This window comes from Symphalangus syndactylus, chromosome 1 (assembly GCF_028878055.3).
Source record: "Symphalangus syndactylus isolate Jambi chromosome 1, NHGRI_mSymSyn1-v2.1_pri, whole genome shotgun sequence".
NCBI lineage: Eukaryota > Metazoa > Chordata > Mammalia > Primates > Hylobatidae > Symphalangus > Symphalangus syndactylus.
Window position 1 is genome coordinate 28230671 of NC_072423.2, and position 18915 is coordinate 28249585.

An 18915-nucleotide genomic window follows, 5' to 3' on the forward strand; every position below is an offset into this window, starting at 1 on the left:
TGTTTATGTTGTTTCTATAACAACAGTTTTATCCGTTCAAATATCCCATATATATGCAATTTCTTTTATCCTGTCCATTTAGTACTACATTTTCATCTTGGTGACACATCTCTTTTTGAAAAAGTCACAGAATTTCAATGTGAAATCACATTAACTGAATGATAAATGCAACTCATGTAATAGAGGCCTATAGTGTCTTTTAAAATAAAAACACCATAACCAAAAAATTTTGTCAGTACTTACTTGCTTTTACATTGTATGCAGTACTATCATTTATGTTTGTTAGGGTCATAGAAATGACTATTTTTTTAGGAAGCCATTTTCAGTGGAGTGACTACCATCATTTACTATCGTACATTTTTAAGTTCAGTTTCTTGAGAAACACTGAGACTTCATTTGCTCTTAATTCTATGCACAAGCAGGGATTTTCTATGGGTTATTTCTGCACAGTTTTGTATTGTCAAACATGGAAGTCTTTGTGACTGATTCCACTGGGCTCAGGCATTGGGCCCATCTGAAGCTTCTAGAAAGTATGTTTCTGATGGTTGAGAGCCCAAGTTAAAATGCTACCTTGATGACAGTGTCACAATTTCACAACATTTCTCAAGGGTTCATACTCTGGGACTTAGGAGATGTCTTCTATCTCCCATTCAAACCTTGGATGAGCCACTTAAGCATTGTGCCCTTATCAGTGAAATGAGAATGATAAATCCTGCAGAATGTGACTTAAGAGGACTGATTAGGCCTGATGGCTTTTAATTGTTACTGTGAAATACTACCTTTGTGATAAAGGTACTATTTTCATGAGCCTTTTGGCTGGGAAAGAAATTCTACAAGGTTAAAGCTAATAATTACAGACATCCTGGAGTTTTACTTCTTTGAGTTCTTTATAAACCAAGAAAGTGTTAGTGGTATAGGGGTGAGCAAAGCTGCCTTCCAAATCAAGAAAGATTCTCACCTGCTTGGGCTAATTTTAGTATAGTCCTGCTTCTCCTAGGGAAGGAGGAACTTTGGAAAATGTCAGAGTTAGCTGGGAGCTGGAAGACCCTTGGTCACTATTTACATAAGATTCTCCTAAAGCAAAAGGCCGGGCGCGGTGGCTCAAGCCTGTAATCCCAGCACTTTGGGAGGCCGAGGCGGGTGGATCACGAGGTCAGGAGATCGAGACCATCCTGGCTAACACGGTGAAACCCCGTCTCTACTAAAAAATACAAAAAATTAGCCGGGCGTGCTGGCGGGCGCCTGTGGTCCCAGCTACTCGGGAGGCTGAGGCAGGAGAATGGCGTGAACCCAGGAGGTGGAGGTTGCGGTGAGCCGAGATCGCGCCACTGCACTCCAGCCTGGGGGACAGAGAAAGACTCCGTCTCAAAAAAAAAAAAAAAAAAAAAAAAAAAAAAATTCTCCTAAAGCAACAAAAAGCAATAAAACATTGCTCAGCTTTTCTTTCAAACAAGGCCACTACTTACAATCAAAGAGCTGAACTGTTCCCCATTGGAGTCTGGAGTGATTTGAAGCCTTCTGTTCAGTTCTTCTGACAGCTCCTGAGGGCTGGTCCGAGATCCTGGGGAAGCTGGTGGTGGGGGCAGAGCCAGACCGAGAGAGTCTCCAGCGATATTCACTTCCTCTGAAATAGTCTCCCAAGGCTTTCAGAGAAGGAGACACTGGGGTAAACACGAGGAAGTGGGGATCCACCCAGCTCCCCAACAAAACCATGTAACAACAATAGCTACGGTGATAACTATAATTAACACCTACTAAGTGCCTCTCATGAGGCACACAACCTTCACAATAATCACGAGGAAGATATGACTACTTCCCCAATTAACAGATGAGGAAACTGAGGCGCAGAGAATAACTTGCCCAAGGTAACATCTAGCAAGTGGTAGGGCCATGATGTGAATCAAAGAGGCCTGGTTCCAGACAGAAGCTGTGCTCTTAACCACTTTATAACACCGCCTCTCTGAACAGTGACTGATTTCCAGCACTTGTAGAATATGTGTGGGCAAAAAAACAAACACACACACACACACACTTCTCTGGAGTTTATAAACAATTGTCATGGATTTTCTTTTACTTTTAACCACTGAGGATTCACCGTGAGAGCAGCATAGAAGCTATATGCTGTAATTAAACAATGGTATAAAATAACTTAGAGTGAATGTATTATGGAATCATTACTTTTGCTTTTCCAAGTTGAATCACTGCATTCTGAATGATCTTCCTAACACAATGTCTAAGAAGAATGGATTTTTAGTACGTAAACAGAGCTGATAAGACAGCATGGAAGATTATGGCTAATTTGTTGTTTAATTCATAACGTTTTAAGCGACATACCATAACTATTTAAAGGGAAAATTACACATTTCTATTCACCTAAATTTATATTTTCATGGTAACAAATCTCTTTCAAGTGTCAAAGCGACTCAATAAAAATATGCATATGATACCCAAATAAGTTACAGGGCTCATTCAATAGCTCAACCATGATAAAAACAAGTTGTCATTTAATGAGACATGGTAAGACCCTGGTGAAAAATAAATTACAAAGTAAAAATATCTTAAGATTTTCATACTGAAAAATAATGTGGGCTGGACACAGTGGCTCACGCCTGTCATCTCAGCACTTTGGGAGGCCAAAGCAGGTGGATCATGAGGTCAGGAGTTCAAGACCAGCCTGGCCAACATGGTGAAACCCCGTCTCTACTAAAAATACAAAAAAAAAAAAAAAAAAAAAATTAGCTGGCGTGATGGCGTGCGCCTGTAACCTCAGCACTTTAGGAGGCTGAGGCAGCAGGCGGATCACGAGGTCAGGAGATTGAGACCATCCTAGCCAACATGGTAAAACCCTATTTCTACTAAAAATACAAAAACTAGCTGGGCGTGGCGATGCGTGCCTGTAATCCCAGCTACTTGGGAGGCTGAGGCAGGAGAATTGCTTGAACCCCGGGAGGCAGAGGTTGCAGTGAGCCGAGATTACACCACTGTACTCCAGCCTGGGCGACAGAGCAAGACACTGTCTTGAAAAAAATAAAAAATAAAAATAATGTTACTACCATTTCTATAATATAGAGCCGCATATACTTGTCAAATACGGCTTTTACAGGCACTTTCAAATTAATATTCAGATGGTAATTAATTCGCGGTATCACCGTAATCTTTATATTCTCAACAACGTTTACTGAGAGAGGAAATTATGATATAAAATCAAGCTGCAGAACATGGGAAGAAGGAGCTGCCGGGCTTTGCAGCATTCTGGGGACATCGTACCTCGGGGACATCCCCGCCCTCCGAGGGCTCAGGCTCCAAGTCTTCACTGATGTGCCTGCGGGAGCGGAAGCGCCGGTGTGCTGCCTCCTGGTTGATCTGTCTGATGTTATTGTCCGACTCTGAGGACACGTCCCTGAGCATGCAGGAAACGGGGAAAGAGAAGAAGAGAAGCTGTTGAGATCAGGCCCTTCATGACAGTCCAATGCTCACGGAGGGCCAGATGCCCACTAAAGTGTCAGCGTCAAACACTGACAACTAGCTGGTCATCCAATGTGAGAATTCTCCCACCATATTATGGCTAAAGTATAGGTTAAGGTTCATTTCAGTCAAATAAATGCAGTTTTAAAATGCATTAGTCACACCATTTTGAGCATCTTTTAGGCATAGATTTCAAAATATACCTTAGTGTTTAATAAAAAACAGAAATCAAAGTCCTCCACCCATTTGTCACAATAACAAGTCAGGCCTCTGGAAGCAGAGGTGACAGGCGAGTTCACACAGCAGCTGGGCAGTCCCAATCCTTCTAGAAGTCCGGCAGTGACAAGGCAGCTACTTTTGGTCACCAGCAATTTGACCACAGACTACAAAAGGTACAAATTCAAAGCTGTCATCTGGAGGAAAGTACATCTGATCCAACATGAATTTTTTTTCAGCTGCTTTCTAGCTCATTTTGACAAAATCTCAAAATCTTGACACTGCATTTACCCCCTTTACCCTACTTTAAAAATCTAATTAACTTCAAGAGATAACCTCTCAAGTCAGCCGGGGTCTGAAGAACACCGAAACAACATACCCCATTTTTTGTCATGTGATGCTCTCAGTTCAGGATCTAAAAGTTTTGATTCAATTTGGAAAACTTTTTTGGGCTGGGCATGGTGGCTCATGCCTGTAATCCCGGCACTTTGGGAGGCCAAGGCGGGCAGAACACTTGAGGTCAGGAGCTCAAGACGCACCTGGCCAAAATGGCGAAACCCCGCCTCTACTAAAAATACAAAAATTAGCCGAGTGTGGTGACGCGTGCCTGTAGTCCTAGCTACTCAGGAGGCTGAGGCAGGAGAATCACTTGAGTCTGGGAGGCGGAGGTTGCAGTGAGCTGAGAGATCGCACCACTGTACAAAACAAAACAAAAAACAAAACAAAAGAAAAACAAAACTTTTTTTTTTGCAGTAAATTATAGGCAATCATACTTTGGGGGAAATATTAGTCAGAGGCTTTTAATGTACAAGTTTAAATGCCAAAAAGTTTTTCAGGGAAAACTCTCACAGATACTTTCAATAAGACAGCATATCCCATTAACAAAAATTATGTCACAAGTCAGTATCTCAAAAGTTGACATCTTTATTTCAGACTAATTGAAATATAGTACTTACCAAGAACAACCATTATAGACTCTTTCTAAAAAACAAATTTTAAAGTTTTCTCACACATTCTGAAATGAACTTATACTGTATCCCAATAAAGGGCCTGCTAGCAGAGGTTGTGGTGGAAACTCTTTTTCCTTAACTAACTTTCCTCTTGCCTTCTAGAAGTTATGTCCATTGGAAGGAGGCGCTCCTCAGGTTCCGCAAGTTCTGCTGTGTCCTTCCTGGCTCAGCCTCTCCCTTTGGCATTGCTGCCCCCCGATGGGGCAGTTATGCCTCTGCCTTCTCCCAAAACTACATGTGAACCCGAACTTGGATTAAGAACTGCATTTTTCGGCCGGAAGTGGTGGGTCATACCTGTAATCCTAGCACTTTGGGAGGCTGAGGTGGGCGGATCACCTGAGGTCAGGAGTTTGAAACCAGCTTGACCAACCCGGTGAAACCCCATCTTTACAAAAATACAAACATTAGCTGGACATGGTGGCGGGCGCCTATAATCTCAGCTACTCAGGAGGCTGAGGCAGGAGAATCACTTGAACCTGGGAGGCAGAGGTTGCAGTGAGCCGAGATGGTGCCACTGTGGGCGATAGATTGAGACTCGGTCTCAAACAACAACAGAAAAAGAACTGCATTTTTCCCTTGTTGCTCTAGACTAGTGAAGAGCCAGCAAGTTATACCTTTTGTTTTAGTTTCTGGGACACTGCCACCAAAGATGGTTTCTCTTTTAAATCACTTTATTGAGGTCTAATCAACACATTAAAAAGCTGTTCATATTTAACGTACACCTCTTGATGAGTCTGGGGACATGTCTACACCTGTGGAGCCATCAAAAAATTGTATATATTTAAAAATATACAAAGTGTTTTCTCAAGAATTCCTTCATTAGTTTCACAACTCTGTGAGGTAAAGAAAGTAGCAATTATCCCTATTTGTCCCCAAAACACAAACTCCAATCTGCATGATCCTTATTTATGAAGTTGAATATTTTTCCATATACATATGAGCTATCAGGATTTTTTCCTTTGTGAGTTGCTCCTGGCCACTTTTCTGCAGAGGTTGCATGAGGATCTACCTTTTCAGGTACTCCTTTCTCATGCTGTTGAGCAAAGGTAGATAATGGTGCTTTGCTTAGGATATTGCTACCAAGATTCTTCTGGTCACTACATGTAACCAAGCCAAGGTGGGTCCAAATTTATTTTTACTACAAATAGCTACGATGGATTACAATAATTTTAATAGCTATGGGCATTAATCAAAAGGAAACAGTAAGCAATAATATAAAAAACAAAAAGAATCAGCCAAGCTATTTCCATGGGAAAAAATTTTAACAAAAGATAGTTTAGCATTACCCAGTTGCTCTGATATTTTTGCTGTCCTGAGACCACTTGGCTGTCCTGAGCTAATGCCCATGCTGGGTAGTCTAAAGCTGATCACGAACAGCTGACATTTACGAGAACCCACCTGGGGGCTCAGGGAAGACAGGCTATTCATTGTTCCAGATTCTGCAAGCTTTATCTCTAAATTAAACGAAACCTAGACCAGAAAACTTGGCCACCCTCTCCACCCACAGTCATACGTAGAGTATCTTTGCAATTTCTAAAGATAAATGGTTCTTAAGAACATGATATCTCATACTGCTTGTTGTCTAAAATGTATCATTAGCCAATTTCTTTCAGAGTTGGAGTAGACAAGAAAATTATGCTACCCAGTAGACTTGCTTTTATTACACACTGGAAGTTGTATAGTTCATTGATAATTTCCTCCTTGTCTTGGCTGCTAGGCAGCTCATAATTTCTAGGATAGAATTCCTTTTCCTTAAGACTTTCTTTTGGCCCTTTGATGTATTATCAATAGACTTAGATCTTGCTGTATAACATGATTTAAAAACAAGCTGCTACAAAACCATTTTTAAAGTCCATGAGTTTTAACCAGTGTTTATTTGCTATCAGTCAAACCACAAATTGCTGAGGGAACAAAACAGGAATTGGTTTACTGCATCCCTGAGGCTGGTGAGGGATTAAAATACACAGTAATTACTAATTCTGATTTTGCAACTCTTCCATGTGTTTCTGATTATATTAAGGGGCTAAAATTTCCTTAAAGAAAAAAAAATTTTTTGAGGTTTCCAAATCAATGCATTGAAGAGAGTAAAAACCCAAAAACTTAGAGAAAACAGAAAATTGCAAAGCCAATTTGCTTGCTGGTTCTGTTCTGGGTCAGTTGGGAGAGAAAGGTGAAGAAGAAAACAATACAATCAAGAAATGTAAAATAAGTCTAAGAAAAACAACCTCTGCTTTGTATTTCAGGAATCGGCATACAAGAAGACATAGAAAATAAATCAGCTCATATTGAAAATAGCAGCATGTGACTCAAAGGCAATTGCTTACAATATACAAGTTCTGACTGCTCTTGCGTGCTTTACGTACATGGAGAGGAATCTTGTACCACACCACCATCTGCTCTTATTGACATATGATTTATTTCCCAGCCTTGTCCCAGAGGGCCGCCATATTTGTCCCTAGCTGTGCAGTGCACGTGCACGTGTTCTTGACCATCACACGGTACTCACATCAGGCTTGGTCGGTGCCACTGAGTGGTCCGGTTGTTGTGGTTGACATAGTAAGTTCGGCCTAAATTGTCCACTTTTTCTTCCCACCCGGGAGGCAGAGGAGGAGGAGGAAGTTCCTCTTGGTGCTGAGAAGCCGAGTCATTTGAGTCAACAACTTCCCATCCATGCTGCAGAATAAAGTTAAAGGGACGATTATGAGGTTGGTTCTTTGGCTGTGAGGAAGAGGTCATCACAGCGTGCCCTGCATGCCCTTCTCCTTGCTCTGGGGCTCTCTGGCTCTAGCCATGGCTTCAGGGCCACATTTGAGTAAATTCCCAATTGAAGGCCAAAAATATATATATATATATATATATATATATATATATATAAATTCTAGAAAGGCCTCAAAAATCTTCTGAGTAATGGCCAATTAATTGTGCTGCCCTCTAAGATGACTACATTGCAGGAGAGCACAATTTGGATCTGCACAGTCGGTGACACTACTTAAGTCACATCATACTCTTTCCATACGTCATGTTTGTTATTTTGACTTGAGGGCCTCCAAGGCTGTACAAAGCCCTGTCAATGATGCGGGTCACATTACAGCTGCCGTCTTTTCAACACCTCTATGAGGTAAAGGGAGCAGGGAAGATGAGCTGCGCTGCACCTGTGTTCTAACAGAACTCATGGCACAGGGGACCAGAGGCCTGGAGCTCTGTTGCTCCCCAGGGAGGCAGGCTCTGAGAGAGGTCTCCTCTTTGCATCCCGAACAACCGCAGGAGCCAGGAGTCTGGAAGCTGCTGCTTTCTACTCAGGCCCTCTACATTGGCTGTGTCCACACCAACAGGTTTCATGGTACCAAAATTCGAGTTCCATTTTTACAGCACATATTTTAGGCGTTACGTATTCCCTTCCTGACATCCTCTGCTAAAATCACTGGAAAATTAAGTAATTCATTGGTTACTGCAGTTGGAAGGCAAGAAGAGTGTAAAAAATTCCTGGGATTTGAGATGAAAATCTGTTGACGTGCTTATGAAATGTTAACATTCATAAATTTCTACCACCCACATTATTCCTCTTCATGTATATAGAGAGATGAAGGCTCGTAAATGAAATAATGCCGGAAATATGATCTCTCAGGCGGAGGGGTGTTCGGGTAACTTCTCCACAACACATTATTCACATATCACATATATGCAACAGCTGCAAACAGATGTGAGAATAAGCCCTGGAGAGGTCTCGTTTAATGGACACTTTGAGAATATGAGAATCTGTCTAACAAACTGGCCGAGGTGTGTGCTGAAAAGGTACAATAGGACCCACAGCATCAGTCTGTGACAAGGTAAATACGGGCGGCTCTATCAGGAAGGAAAAAAGGGACATTCCTCTGGTCAGCTCATTGCAGAATGGCATTTCTAGAGGAGGGTTTTTCTATTGCAGGCTGTCATCTGTGGCCAAATGAGTAAGAAACTTGAAAAAAAGTGATTTTCTAAATTCCTTCACCCACTTTGAAGCGACTTCAATGGCTAAAAAGAATTTACAAAGAGCTGCAAGTCCATAGCAATAACAGAATTCAACGTGTGAGGAGACTTTCACAGAGCTGTGGGGCTAACATTGGGGAATAGGCATGGCATTGTCTAAACAGAAATCTCTCCGAGGACTGGTGTTGTAACATAAAAAGTTCATCTTTAACCAAAACAAATAACTGCACTGGTAGACTATCAATGACCAATTTGTGGACATATGTACTTTTTTTATATTTAAGCTTTCTAAACTTTTATTTCCTTCAATTATAACGTTTGAAAGCAAAACATGAATATGATCTCAAGGAAAGGAGAGAGGCCTGACACCCTCCACGTACCTCCATGTCGTCCCTCTGGTCACTGTTTTCTTCATCTTGACCTCCATTTTTCGGCATATAGGCCATTTTCAATCGCAAAAATCCCTTAACTCGAGACTTATGACTGCATGCATAACGGAAGAAAATTGGTTAGAAGGGGTGTGACTTGAAAGGACACTTAAAATCATCTTCAGCAAAAGCCAACCACCACAGCACGCAGGGCAGGCATCCCCACCCACCCATACCCACAGCACGCAAGGCAGGCATCCCCACCTATACCCACAGCACGCAGGGCAGGCATCCCCACCCACCCATACCCACAGCACGCAAGGCAGGCATTCCCACCTATACCTACAGCATGCAGGGCAGGCATCCCCACCCACCCATATCCACAGCACACAGGGCAGGCATTCCCACCTATACCCACAGCACGCAGGGCAGGCATCCCCACCCACCCATACCCACAGCACGCAAGGAAGGCATTCCCACCTATACCCACAGCATGCAGGGCAGGCATCCCCACCCACCCATACCCACAGCACTCAAGGCAGGCATTCCCACCTATACCCACAGCACGCAGGGCAGGCATCCCCACCCACCCATACCCACAAGCCTCACCTTCTTGGTCTGAGGAGAAAGTCCTTAAATGTATAGGGTCGCTCCATGGTTGGATCTTCTGTCTGTGGGGAAAAAAACAATAAATTAAATTTTAATATTCCTAATAATTTCATGTTTTAGATACAGCCAACTGGATTACAGAGAATATATTTTGAATTTTAGAATGTGGCACCGCTGAATGTGTTTCTTCACTTGGTACCTGACAGTCCACGGAACTGATCTACTAGAGATCCACTAGATGTCACTATCCACACCGGGTTTCAGGAGCCAGCCCCAGCCACAGACAAATGACAAAATTACAGCTGTCATTGCCAAGTAAAATTTCTAACTGCAGGGTGTGGCCTCTGTCTCACAGAGCTGATTAACTTCGGAGAACCAGCGGTCACCGGTGCCTTGCTATATGCCTGTGACTCGAGATACATACGAGTGGAGTAAACAGAAGAATATACAAGATTTAATCTTTGAGGGCAACTTTGTTTTTTGCATTAAAATCTCACATCATCAGCCTAAGAGAATTAAAAGACTATCTCCTGCACAGAGATCACCCCAGGAAGCAGCACCAATCGATCGACCTTCTGCTGAGGTTTAGCTCATGAAGCTATGAGTACAAGTGGAGTATTTGTTCATTTTTAAAGAAATCAGTGTTCATTTGATTGTGCGAAGTTCGTTGGCCTACCAAAGCAGGAAATTGGACAAATAAGTGTGACTATTTCATTAATCTTTAAATACTATATATGCAGTAAAACCTCAAATACCTAGACCCTTCAATTAAACACAATTTCAAATATTTTCATAGCAAGAGATAAACCACAGTCCAATGATTTATTGTATCAGGTTTGTGCGCGCGTGCATGCACACACGTGTATGTACGTATGCGCTGCTATTTGAAATGTTATCTGTTTATGTCATTATCTGCTTTAAACTCTCAATGGGTTCCTACTCCTCTCATAATAAACTGAAAATTCTTTCCTATGACTTAGAAGACCAACTATAATCTGGCTTTGAATCACCTTTAACCTCATTGGGAGCCAGTCTCTCTCTTCCTTCCTTGTACTCCCAACCATCCTGTCCTCATCTGCCATGGATGCAGATTATGTGTCCTGCGGTAGGGCCCATGCACAGGCAGGTCCCTCTGCTGGACAGCTGACTCCGGATGGCATGCCTGTTTCCACTTTGCCATCCAAGTGTGAGATCCGAGGTCACATCTTTAGAGTTCCCACCATCAGCCACCCTTATCACCCCCCCATCCTATCGTCCTGCTGTATCTTCCTCATATCACTGTCTGAAAGTACCTGTTCATTTGTTGACGTACTAGTTTATCATCCATCACTTCCAAAATGTAAGCCCATGAGAACAGAGACCTGAATTTGCTCACCATTGGATCACTGGTGCCAAGAACATTGCCTGGCACCAAGTAGGTACTCAGGTAAGCACTCAATTCATCTGATCTGTAGTAAACTACGGAGGCTCTCAAAATTCACTATCATTGAATGAAGTAAATTATAGTTTCTAGACTGTTCTTATGAGGCAGTAATAAACATACATTTTGAAAATGTTTTCTACCAAAAGGTTTGTAAATATATATAAGGAAATAAATGGAAAATTTATTAAGAAAACTATTGCTGGTTTTCCTTCCTTTTTTCATTTATTAAACCAACATTTATTTATTTAATTTAGAGACAGGGTCTTCTGCTGTCCAGGCTGGAGTACAGGGGCACAATCACAGCTCACTGCAGCCTCGACTTCCTGGGCTCAAGTGATCCTCCCACCTCAGCCTCCCAAGTAGCTGGGACCACAGGTGTGTGCCAGTATGCCTGGCTAATATTTTTATTTTTTATAGACATGGGGGTCTTCCTATGTTGCCCAGGCTGGTCTCAAACTCCTGAGCTCAAGACATCCTCCTGCCTTGGCCTCCCAAAGTGCTGGGATTACAGGTATAAGCCACTATGCCCTGCCAACCAACAAATAATTTGAGAGCAATATTATGTGAACGACATGTGGATACAACGTGGTATACCAGCCCTTATGGTTATAATTACAAGGGAAGAGCCATCGTGTCAACAATCCACTAGAAGCTAAGGCAGAACAAATTCACTGACACGGAGAGGTCACATTCTGAGAGACTTGGGGTACAGGGAAGAGACGGACTCTCACTTGGAAATCAAAATGGTTTTGGATGTGGAGTTCAATACAGGGTGACGGGAAGGCTTTGAGAGGTGGAGAATTGGGAGAAAGGACAGTTTAAACATAGGAAATCAAACAGTATGACAAAGCCTACAGGATCACCAGTGGGCATGAGCAATCTAGGAGCAGCAGAGAACATGCAAGACAGTGAAGAGGGAAAACCACAGAGCTTAGAGGGACTCTGAACCTGAGTCTGTCCATACCCTATGCAGCTTAAATGACTGATACCACACAGGTCAAAATGCAGATCTCCTGGGTTTGTGTCCTGGCTTTGTTACTTACAGAGCCGAGTGGCTAAGGGCAAGTTCCTTATCTCTCCTGGCCTCCGTGTCCTCATCTATAAAATGGGGCAGTAACCATATCTTACAGGGCTGTTGTGAGGATCAAACCAATCAACTGAGTTGGTTTCCATAAAGTTCTCAAGGGCACCTGACACACTCAGCAAACACTGGCCATGTTCATTGGCCAATTCTACACATTCATATCATTTGTCAGTACTGCCAACTCAATGCCAAGCAGTAACAGATAGGGCATTAAAATGAAAGTTCACCTTCATGGAAATTCTCTAGCCTGAATTAGAAGATGATCTTATAGATAACTACAAGATTCTTCCTGGCATTCATCCAGGTTCCAGTCTGATCATGTTCCCTGTAGCATTGCTGACTGGAGACTCCAAGGATGGCTTTGAGGGTGCTCATGGTGGAAAGCCATCTTAAACAGACTGCTGCAAACAGTGCTATTGGCCACAATAGCTACAATGCTGCCCCCATTCCAGGGTAAAAACATTCAGAAGAAAATCTGGATACACAGTACTTTCATCTTGAAAGACAGTAGCTGCTTTCAGCCTAGGTGCACTCACTATGGAATGGAGTGAGATAAAGGATTCTGCAGGCACATGGAAGGAGAGGGCCCTGCTGGGTCCCTACACTCGAAACCTGGATGCAACCACTGCAAGCACTTAAGCCTTGGGCGAATCCACCCCATGCCCACACCCTTGACCACACCACAGGCTCACAATGATGCTGGACACCCAGGGTCAGATCCAGCACCACCAATGACCTGCTTATTGTTGAGCAAGTCCCCTCCCTCTCTGGGCCCGGCTTTTTCACCTGGAAAATACTGGGAGTGAATCAGTGTCTCTGAAGTCCCTCCAAACTCCATGATTTTGAATTCTGCACTGATGAGAGGGAACCATCAGCCTGCTACCTGCTACCAGCCATAAACACAAGAGGGGTAAAAGGATGATGATCAACTGAGTTACCTCCAAGTACAGGCAGGGCATCAAATAATACCACCACCATGAAAATGCCTCATCTAGGAAAATTTAAATTCCAGAGTGAGCCATGGTTGTCTTAAGTGGCACATGACTGGGATTTAGAAAAACTTAATGTTTTAAAATAGCTCTCTCTACCCACTGCCCTTCCCAGGGATGAAGAGATTTTGTGGCTGGGCAAAGGTGGGTTACTGAGGGCTCCAGGTGAAGGGGAGACAGAGCTGACAAATCAAGAGGCAGGTGCAACAGGCAGACGCCTGCCAGAAATCTCACTCTGTTAATACAGATCTCAGAGTTCTCTTTATCTCTAAATAATTAATAGATACAAGTTATCAAATATCATATGAACTTTTAGACAACGATGCAATGAATTTAACAGACAAATGTGAAAATGGTAGTTGAAAAAAGTCAACGATGGTACAGTTACAGCTAAGTTTGCTCTTGGTCTCTCAATGTAAAAGCAAAAGGAGAGCTTGCTCTGTCTCCAAGGCTGGAGTGCAGTGGTACAACCATGGCTCAGCGTAGTAATGACCTCTCATGCTCAAGCGATCCTCCCACCTCAGCCTTCCAAACAGTTGGGGCAACAGGCATGTGCCACCATGCTGGGTTAATCTTTAAGTTTCTCTATAGAGACAGGGTCTTGCCATGTTTCCCAGGCTGGTCTTGAAGTCCTGGACTCAAGCGATCCTCCTGCCTCGGCCTCCAAAAGTGCTGGGGTTACAGGCATGAGCCACTGTGCCTGGTCTATTTCCTTTTATCTAAAACTTGGTGGTTTTGACAAATTTTGAATCTACAGACTGTAAATAATCCACCTTGACAATGGTCATATATTAATCAAGAACACAGCATCCATAATTCACTCCACAAAATACACTCATATGCTCCCGCCCTCTCCACACTCACACCTGTGTGCTATCACACAAAATAGAATGCCACTGTAATTTCCCCATGAGCATCCTATACACGCGACCAAACACACATACGAGAGCACCTGAAATCCTGGATTCAAAAGCCACGTGCATTCAGAACACGCAACTTGGGTTTTACCGCCACATGAATAAAGAATATACCTTTGCGCCTCTCCTTTTGTTTTCTTTGTGGTCCATCTCCCTGACTGTAGTTGGCTGCAAACAGCGAGTCAGTTTGAAGTATGGAGGGGAAGCACGCCACTGCAAGTTACCCTCTGGGCACACGAGTTAACTAGGGGCACTCGGTCCTCTCTGGGCGTTCCCGGCTCTACCCTCTGTAATCGGCTGGCTTCTATTCCTGCCCTGCGCCTCCGCACCGCTTCCTTCTTTGAAGGCTCACTGACCCACCTCCACTCAGAATCCAAAGCTAAACTATTCTTTCTACTGACTTGGTCTCGGAGGAGGAAACTTCTTCTATTTTCTGGGAGCCCTACTCAACCTTTCAAGACCAAGCGCTGCTCACTCACTCAAAAAACAGCTTGTTGGAGCAAGGTTTTTAAATATGTCACTTTTGCCTCTTAGAGAATATTAGAATATTTGCCTCTCAGAAAATTACTTCCCTTGGCCAAGATGTGGTTTTTACATTAGGGAAAGGGTGGCTGGAGACGTCCATAAAAGAGCTGGCCCATCAATCAACACTGTCTAAAAGTGTGAGAGGATCGCAGCTTCAGTCTGAAGAACATACACGGAAGACCTCCCAATGTAGAAGTATGTGAGGTCTTTCCTCACAAAAGGTGAAACAGTCATATCCTTCCAATGTGACCTGAGAAGAGTAGTCAGGTTTCTGATGGCTCATGGAGTAGGTTTCACGAAGAAGCCCCATGCAGGCCCCTCCCGTGGCACCCTGGAGCTTCAGAGTTTTATAAAGAAACAAACGAGATATTTTAAGAATATCACTTTCACTTCCAGTCCTTTGGAACCTTGCAACCTTTCTTCCTTAACAGCTCCCCTGAGTGAGTAAGAGTAAATTACTTGCTATCACCTTCCTTCACAACACATCTTCAAAGCTTCTTTGGTAAGACACAATCTTTCTCGGTATTTAACATATGGAAACAGCCATAATTTCCACACAGCAGGAAGCTTATGCTAGGGGGTTAAGTCACTTTAGTTTATAGACTATTTATGCTACTTGCTCACACAAAGCATTTAAAAAAATAACACGATGCCCTTGTAAGGCAGAAACATTCGCCTTTCCTCTCTCAGCTGCTACTTCTATCACGCCGTGCTGCCCAGGGAAGAAGGCCAGGAGGAAGGCTGGGACGAGCTGGAAAACTGAAGCTGGAATAGGAGATGAGGATCCACCTTTCTCAAGGCCTCCAGGTCCTACCTACACATTCTGTCTGCCCTGACTCCTGTTTCAGGTGACAGCCCTAATGCCCGTCACTAGTCAACAGCCTCGACTGCTCCGCTACTTTGAGCAGAGAGAAATGGCAGTGCCACACATGCTAACTCAGTGCATGTTCCAGCGAGGGTGGGTGTTCCCAGCTGACAAGTTCACTCAGAATGAACAGGCTCTTCTTTTGTCACCACGCTGACTGAGAAAGCCAGACACCAAAATCTGGGAAATGCTATTATAGTTTGTGTAGAGGTATCCAAGAGAAATGGCATGTGTGGTTCCAGACAAAGAGCGCACACATCTGATGGGACCCGGAGGATGCCTTAGGAAGCAGAGACAGTAAGTGACAAGAAGGGAGGCCTGAGTGAAGGAGGTGTCTGTTTTGTAAGATGTGATACACAAAGGTGGAGCAGCTGAAGTGCAGAAAAGAGAGGGAGCTGGTGGATGGGAACGCAAGCGCACGACTCAGGCACCCCTGACTACTCTTACAGCTGCCAGCTTCTCCTCCATCCCCTTGAAAGGACCACTTCCCAGAAAGAACGAGGGCCACAGCACACAAGCTTCATTTCGGCCTTCTCCACTGTGGTGAAGAAATACCACTCTGAAAATACGCTGACTACAAACGATTAGAAACCCCCACCCCCAGCACGAAGCATCAAACATGAGACTGTCCTTACCGGAAGGTGACTAAGAGGCACGTCCACCTGGCCCAGGAAGTCGTCTCGTGTCTGTTAGGAAGAGAACAAAGAGTTAGTGTTTCCATTTCTTCACTGAGCCTCAGCATTTCCTAAAAATGTTTTATCATGAATAGAGACAAACGTCCAGGGCCTGGCACTGGAATGTGGAGGGCGGAAGGCCCCGAGGAGACACGAGTAACCACACCCCAGGAGACCAGGAGCCCGTGCGCCTGGACTGAGTTGGCTGAGATACTGTCTAGTGTCTGCTACCGAGCACAATGCTAAGGAAGCCTCTGTAGAGGCTGGGAGAACATGATCAGTCAGGGAAGAGGCAGGCAGGGCCACAGAGGGTTTGAGGGCACAGCTGGGCCCAGCTGAAAGAGAAGATGGCAAACAAATGCTGGGAACATTTTAATAAGTGTTTACTGATCCAATGCTAAAAACTAAAGAGCTTCTTGAGAGCTGAGAGCCAATGGAAAAAGTATATGGCCTAGTTATGAATGCATCTTACAAACTGCATCTCACAAAAAAATACACACACTTTTTAAATCCAGTAAGTACACTGTTTTTTTTATCTAGTAAGTGCACTGCTTCAGAATCCACGTTTATGGATCAGGTCCTGCTAATTTTTGGACACACCATGCCTCTCCCTCTCCACATCTACCATACTGCACGTACCTGTCCTGACTTCAAAGAGGCCCAGGTGAAAATCATTTGGAGACACACACCAGTCCCCTCCCAGGCTCTGGGAGTCATCTGGGAAGTCATGATTCAGCTCCAGAGGTCACTGGCCTGGACCACAGGGTGTCCGACAGACCACAGTTACACTATGTCCCTCAGTTACGGTGCTTGTGGCATGGCCTGTGATGTTTAGATGACCCAAGAAGCAAACTGGAACACAATGACTATTTGCCGCTCTCATATAAAAATATGCAGCTGGTTCCACCACATTCAAAATGCATAAAAGCTGGGCAGTTCTTTGGATGTGATCAGACGAGCCCCATAACTCGCTTGAGCCACCCAAGAAGGAATCCAGCCTACCTTGTGCTGAATCCTGGCCTCTTACTTCTACTCTGCTAGTTTACAGAGAAAGTTTCTAATTCACAGATGCTACTTTTCAAGCGTACTTGAAAAATATTCTCTTCTTCCATTTAAAAGGAAGCAGCAGGTAAATATGAATGAGATTTATTGAAATGACTTGCTCCAAGCGTAGGAATTCCTTTTAGATAATTGAAAAAATTTGATGAACTGGAAAGCCATCTGTCTCCTCTAAACAATCCATACTGGATAATAAAAAAATCAAAGTTATCACGGTTTGGGTGTGCATGAAGAATGAGACTAGCCCCAATCCTTTTGATGAGATTTTCATTTCTTTTACTTTCTTAGCTGTATCTGCTACAACTCAACGTGGAGACGCCTCATCTAGCATAAAGCGGCAAGAGGAGGTGCCCATAGATTCTGTATGTCTTACCAAGAGCAGCAGTCAGCAGAAGGCCTTGAGAATAATGACAGCCTTGCTATCCAGCTCACAGACCTAATCACGCTGCCCCAGTGACTCACACCAATGACAGTTACACAAGGAGTTAGGCAGTGTGCCTGTTAGTTCTCTATTTGGCTGATTTCACTTTTTTTTTTTTTTTTTTTTTTTTTTTGAGACAGAGTCTCTTGCTCTGTCGCCCAGGCTGGAGTGCAGTGGTGCAATCTCAGCTCACTGCAACCTCCGCCTCCTGGGTTCAAGCGATTCTCCTGCCTCAGCCTACTGAGTAATTGGGACTACAGGCACACACCACCACGCCCAGCTAATTTTTGTATTTTTAGCAGAGATGGGATTTCAGCACGTTGGCCAGGCTGGTCTCGAACATCCGACCTCCAACGATCTGCCCACCTCGACCTCCCAAAGTGTTAGGATTACAGGCATGAGTCACCATGCCTGGCCTGATTTTGCTATAATTTTAAAGCTAATATAAATATCAGTTAACTGTACTATAAAAAAAGAAATTCACTGAATATTGACAATAAATTGTCTGCTTAATGTGAGCAGAGTCATGTGGCCACTTGCCACCTCTCCTCTTCCTGCTATGGCTGCTAACATGGGAAGGAAAAGACAATCAGCAAAAGGACAAGACAATCTTATTCAAAGCTGTTTCACAGCCTGATAGCTTTGAAAGGCTGCCCATGAATCATTAACCTCAGTGCATTTCAACAAAACTTCACAAAATATCTACATGCCCATGTTGTTTTGCCAGGGAGACATCTGAGTTCTAAACTGATGAAACAGCTTTGCCCAGACACCAAAAGACAGGCACCCAGTACTAACGACTGGCAGCCAGTCTTTACACAGTGCTCACTCTCTGTGGGCTCTGTGCCAAGGCTGCGTCTAGTCCTCGCGACAACCTTCAGAGGCAGGTACAATGATTGTGCCCATTTTACAGATGGGAAACCAGAGAGGTGTGTGGCCGAGGTGCCCATCAGCCTGTGCCCTTAACTGACACTGTGTGCCATATGTCAGCAACTGGCAGGAAAGCAAGGTGGTACCATCTCTGGGCTTCCCACTGGATGCTGGCTTTAAAAGGTGTAGATGAGAAGGGAGGGATTCTGATGATGGCACAGTCTGATGAGACTTCAGAGGGTTCTGGTAAAATGCTTATTTGCTATGTTATCTTTACACTACCTCCTACTCCAACCGTTCCTTTCCTCAAATGGAATACAGTTTACCGAATTCCCTGAGGTACTGCAAAGTCAGGAAACTGCACTTATACCTTTTATCATGTTTTCTCATTATGTTAAAAAAATTGTTTAAAACAGTAAAAGATGAGACAATTTGCCATTAAAGGAAACAGAAG

General features: G+C 43.7%; 1 protein-coding gene across 20 annotated transcripts in view; it reads right to left on the reverse strand.

The window, feature by feature from the left end:
- The window catches only part of NEDD4L (NEDD4 like E3 ubiquitin protein ligase), a 368499-nt gene that overhangs the window by 70109 nt on the left and 279475 nt on the right, over window positions 1-18915 (reverse strand). For all 20 annotated transcript variants that reach the window (XM_055297882.2, XM_055297880.2, XM_055297875.2 and 17 more), the window contains 6 exons: window positions 16073-16123; window positions 9635-9696; window positions 9038-9140; window positions 7198-7364; window positions 3268-3400; window positions 1467-1643 (listed from right to left, as the gene is read on the reverse strand). In XM_055297882.2, coding sequence (XP_055153857.1) covers window positions 1467-1643; window positions 3268-3400; window positions 7198-7364; window positions 9038-9140; window positions 9635-9696; window positions 16073-16123 — 693 coding nt within the window. The remainder of the gene's footprint in view (window positions 1-1466; window positions 1644-3267; window positions 3401-7197; window positions 7365-9037; window positions 9141-9634; window positions 9697-16072; window positions 16124-18915) is intronic.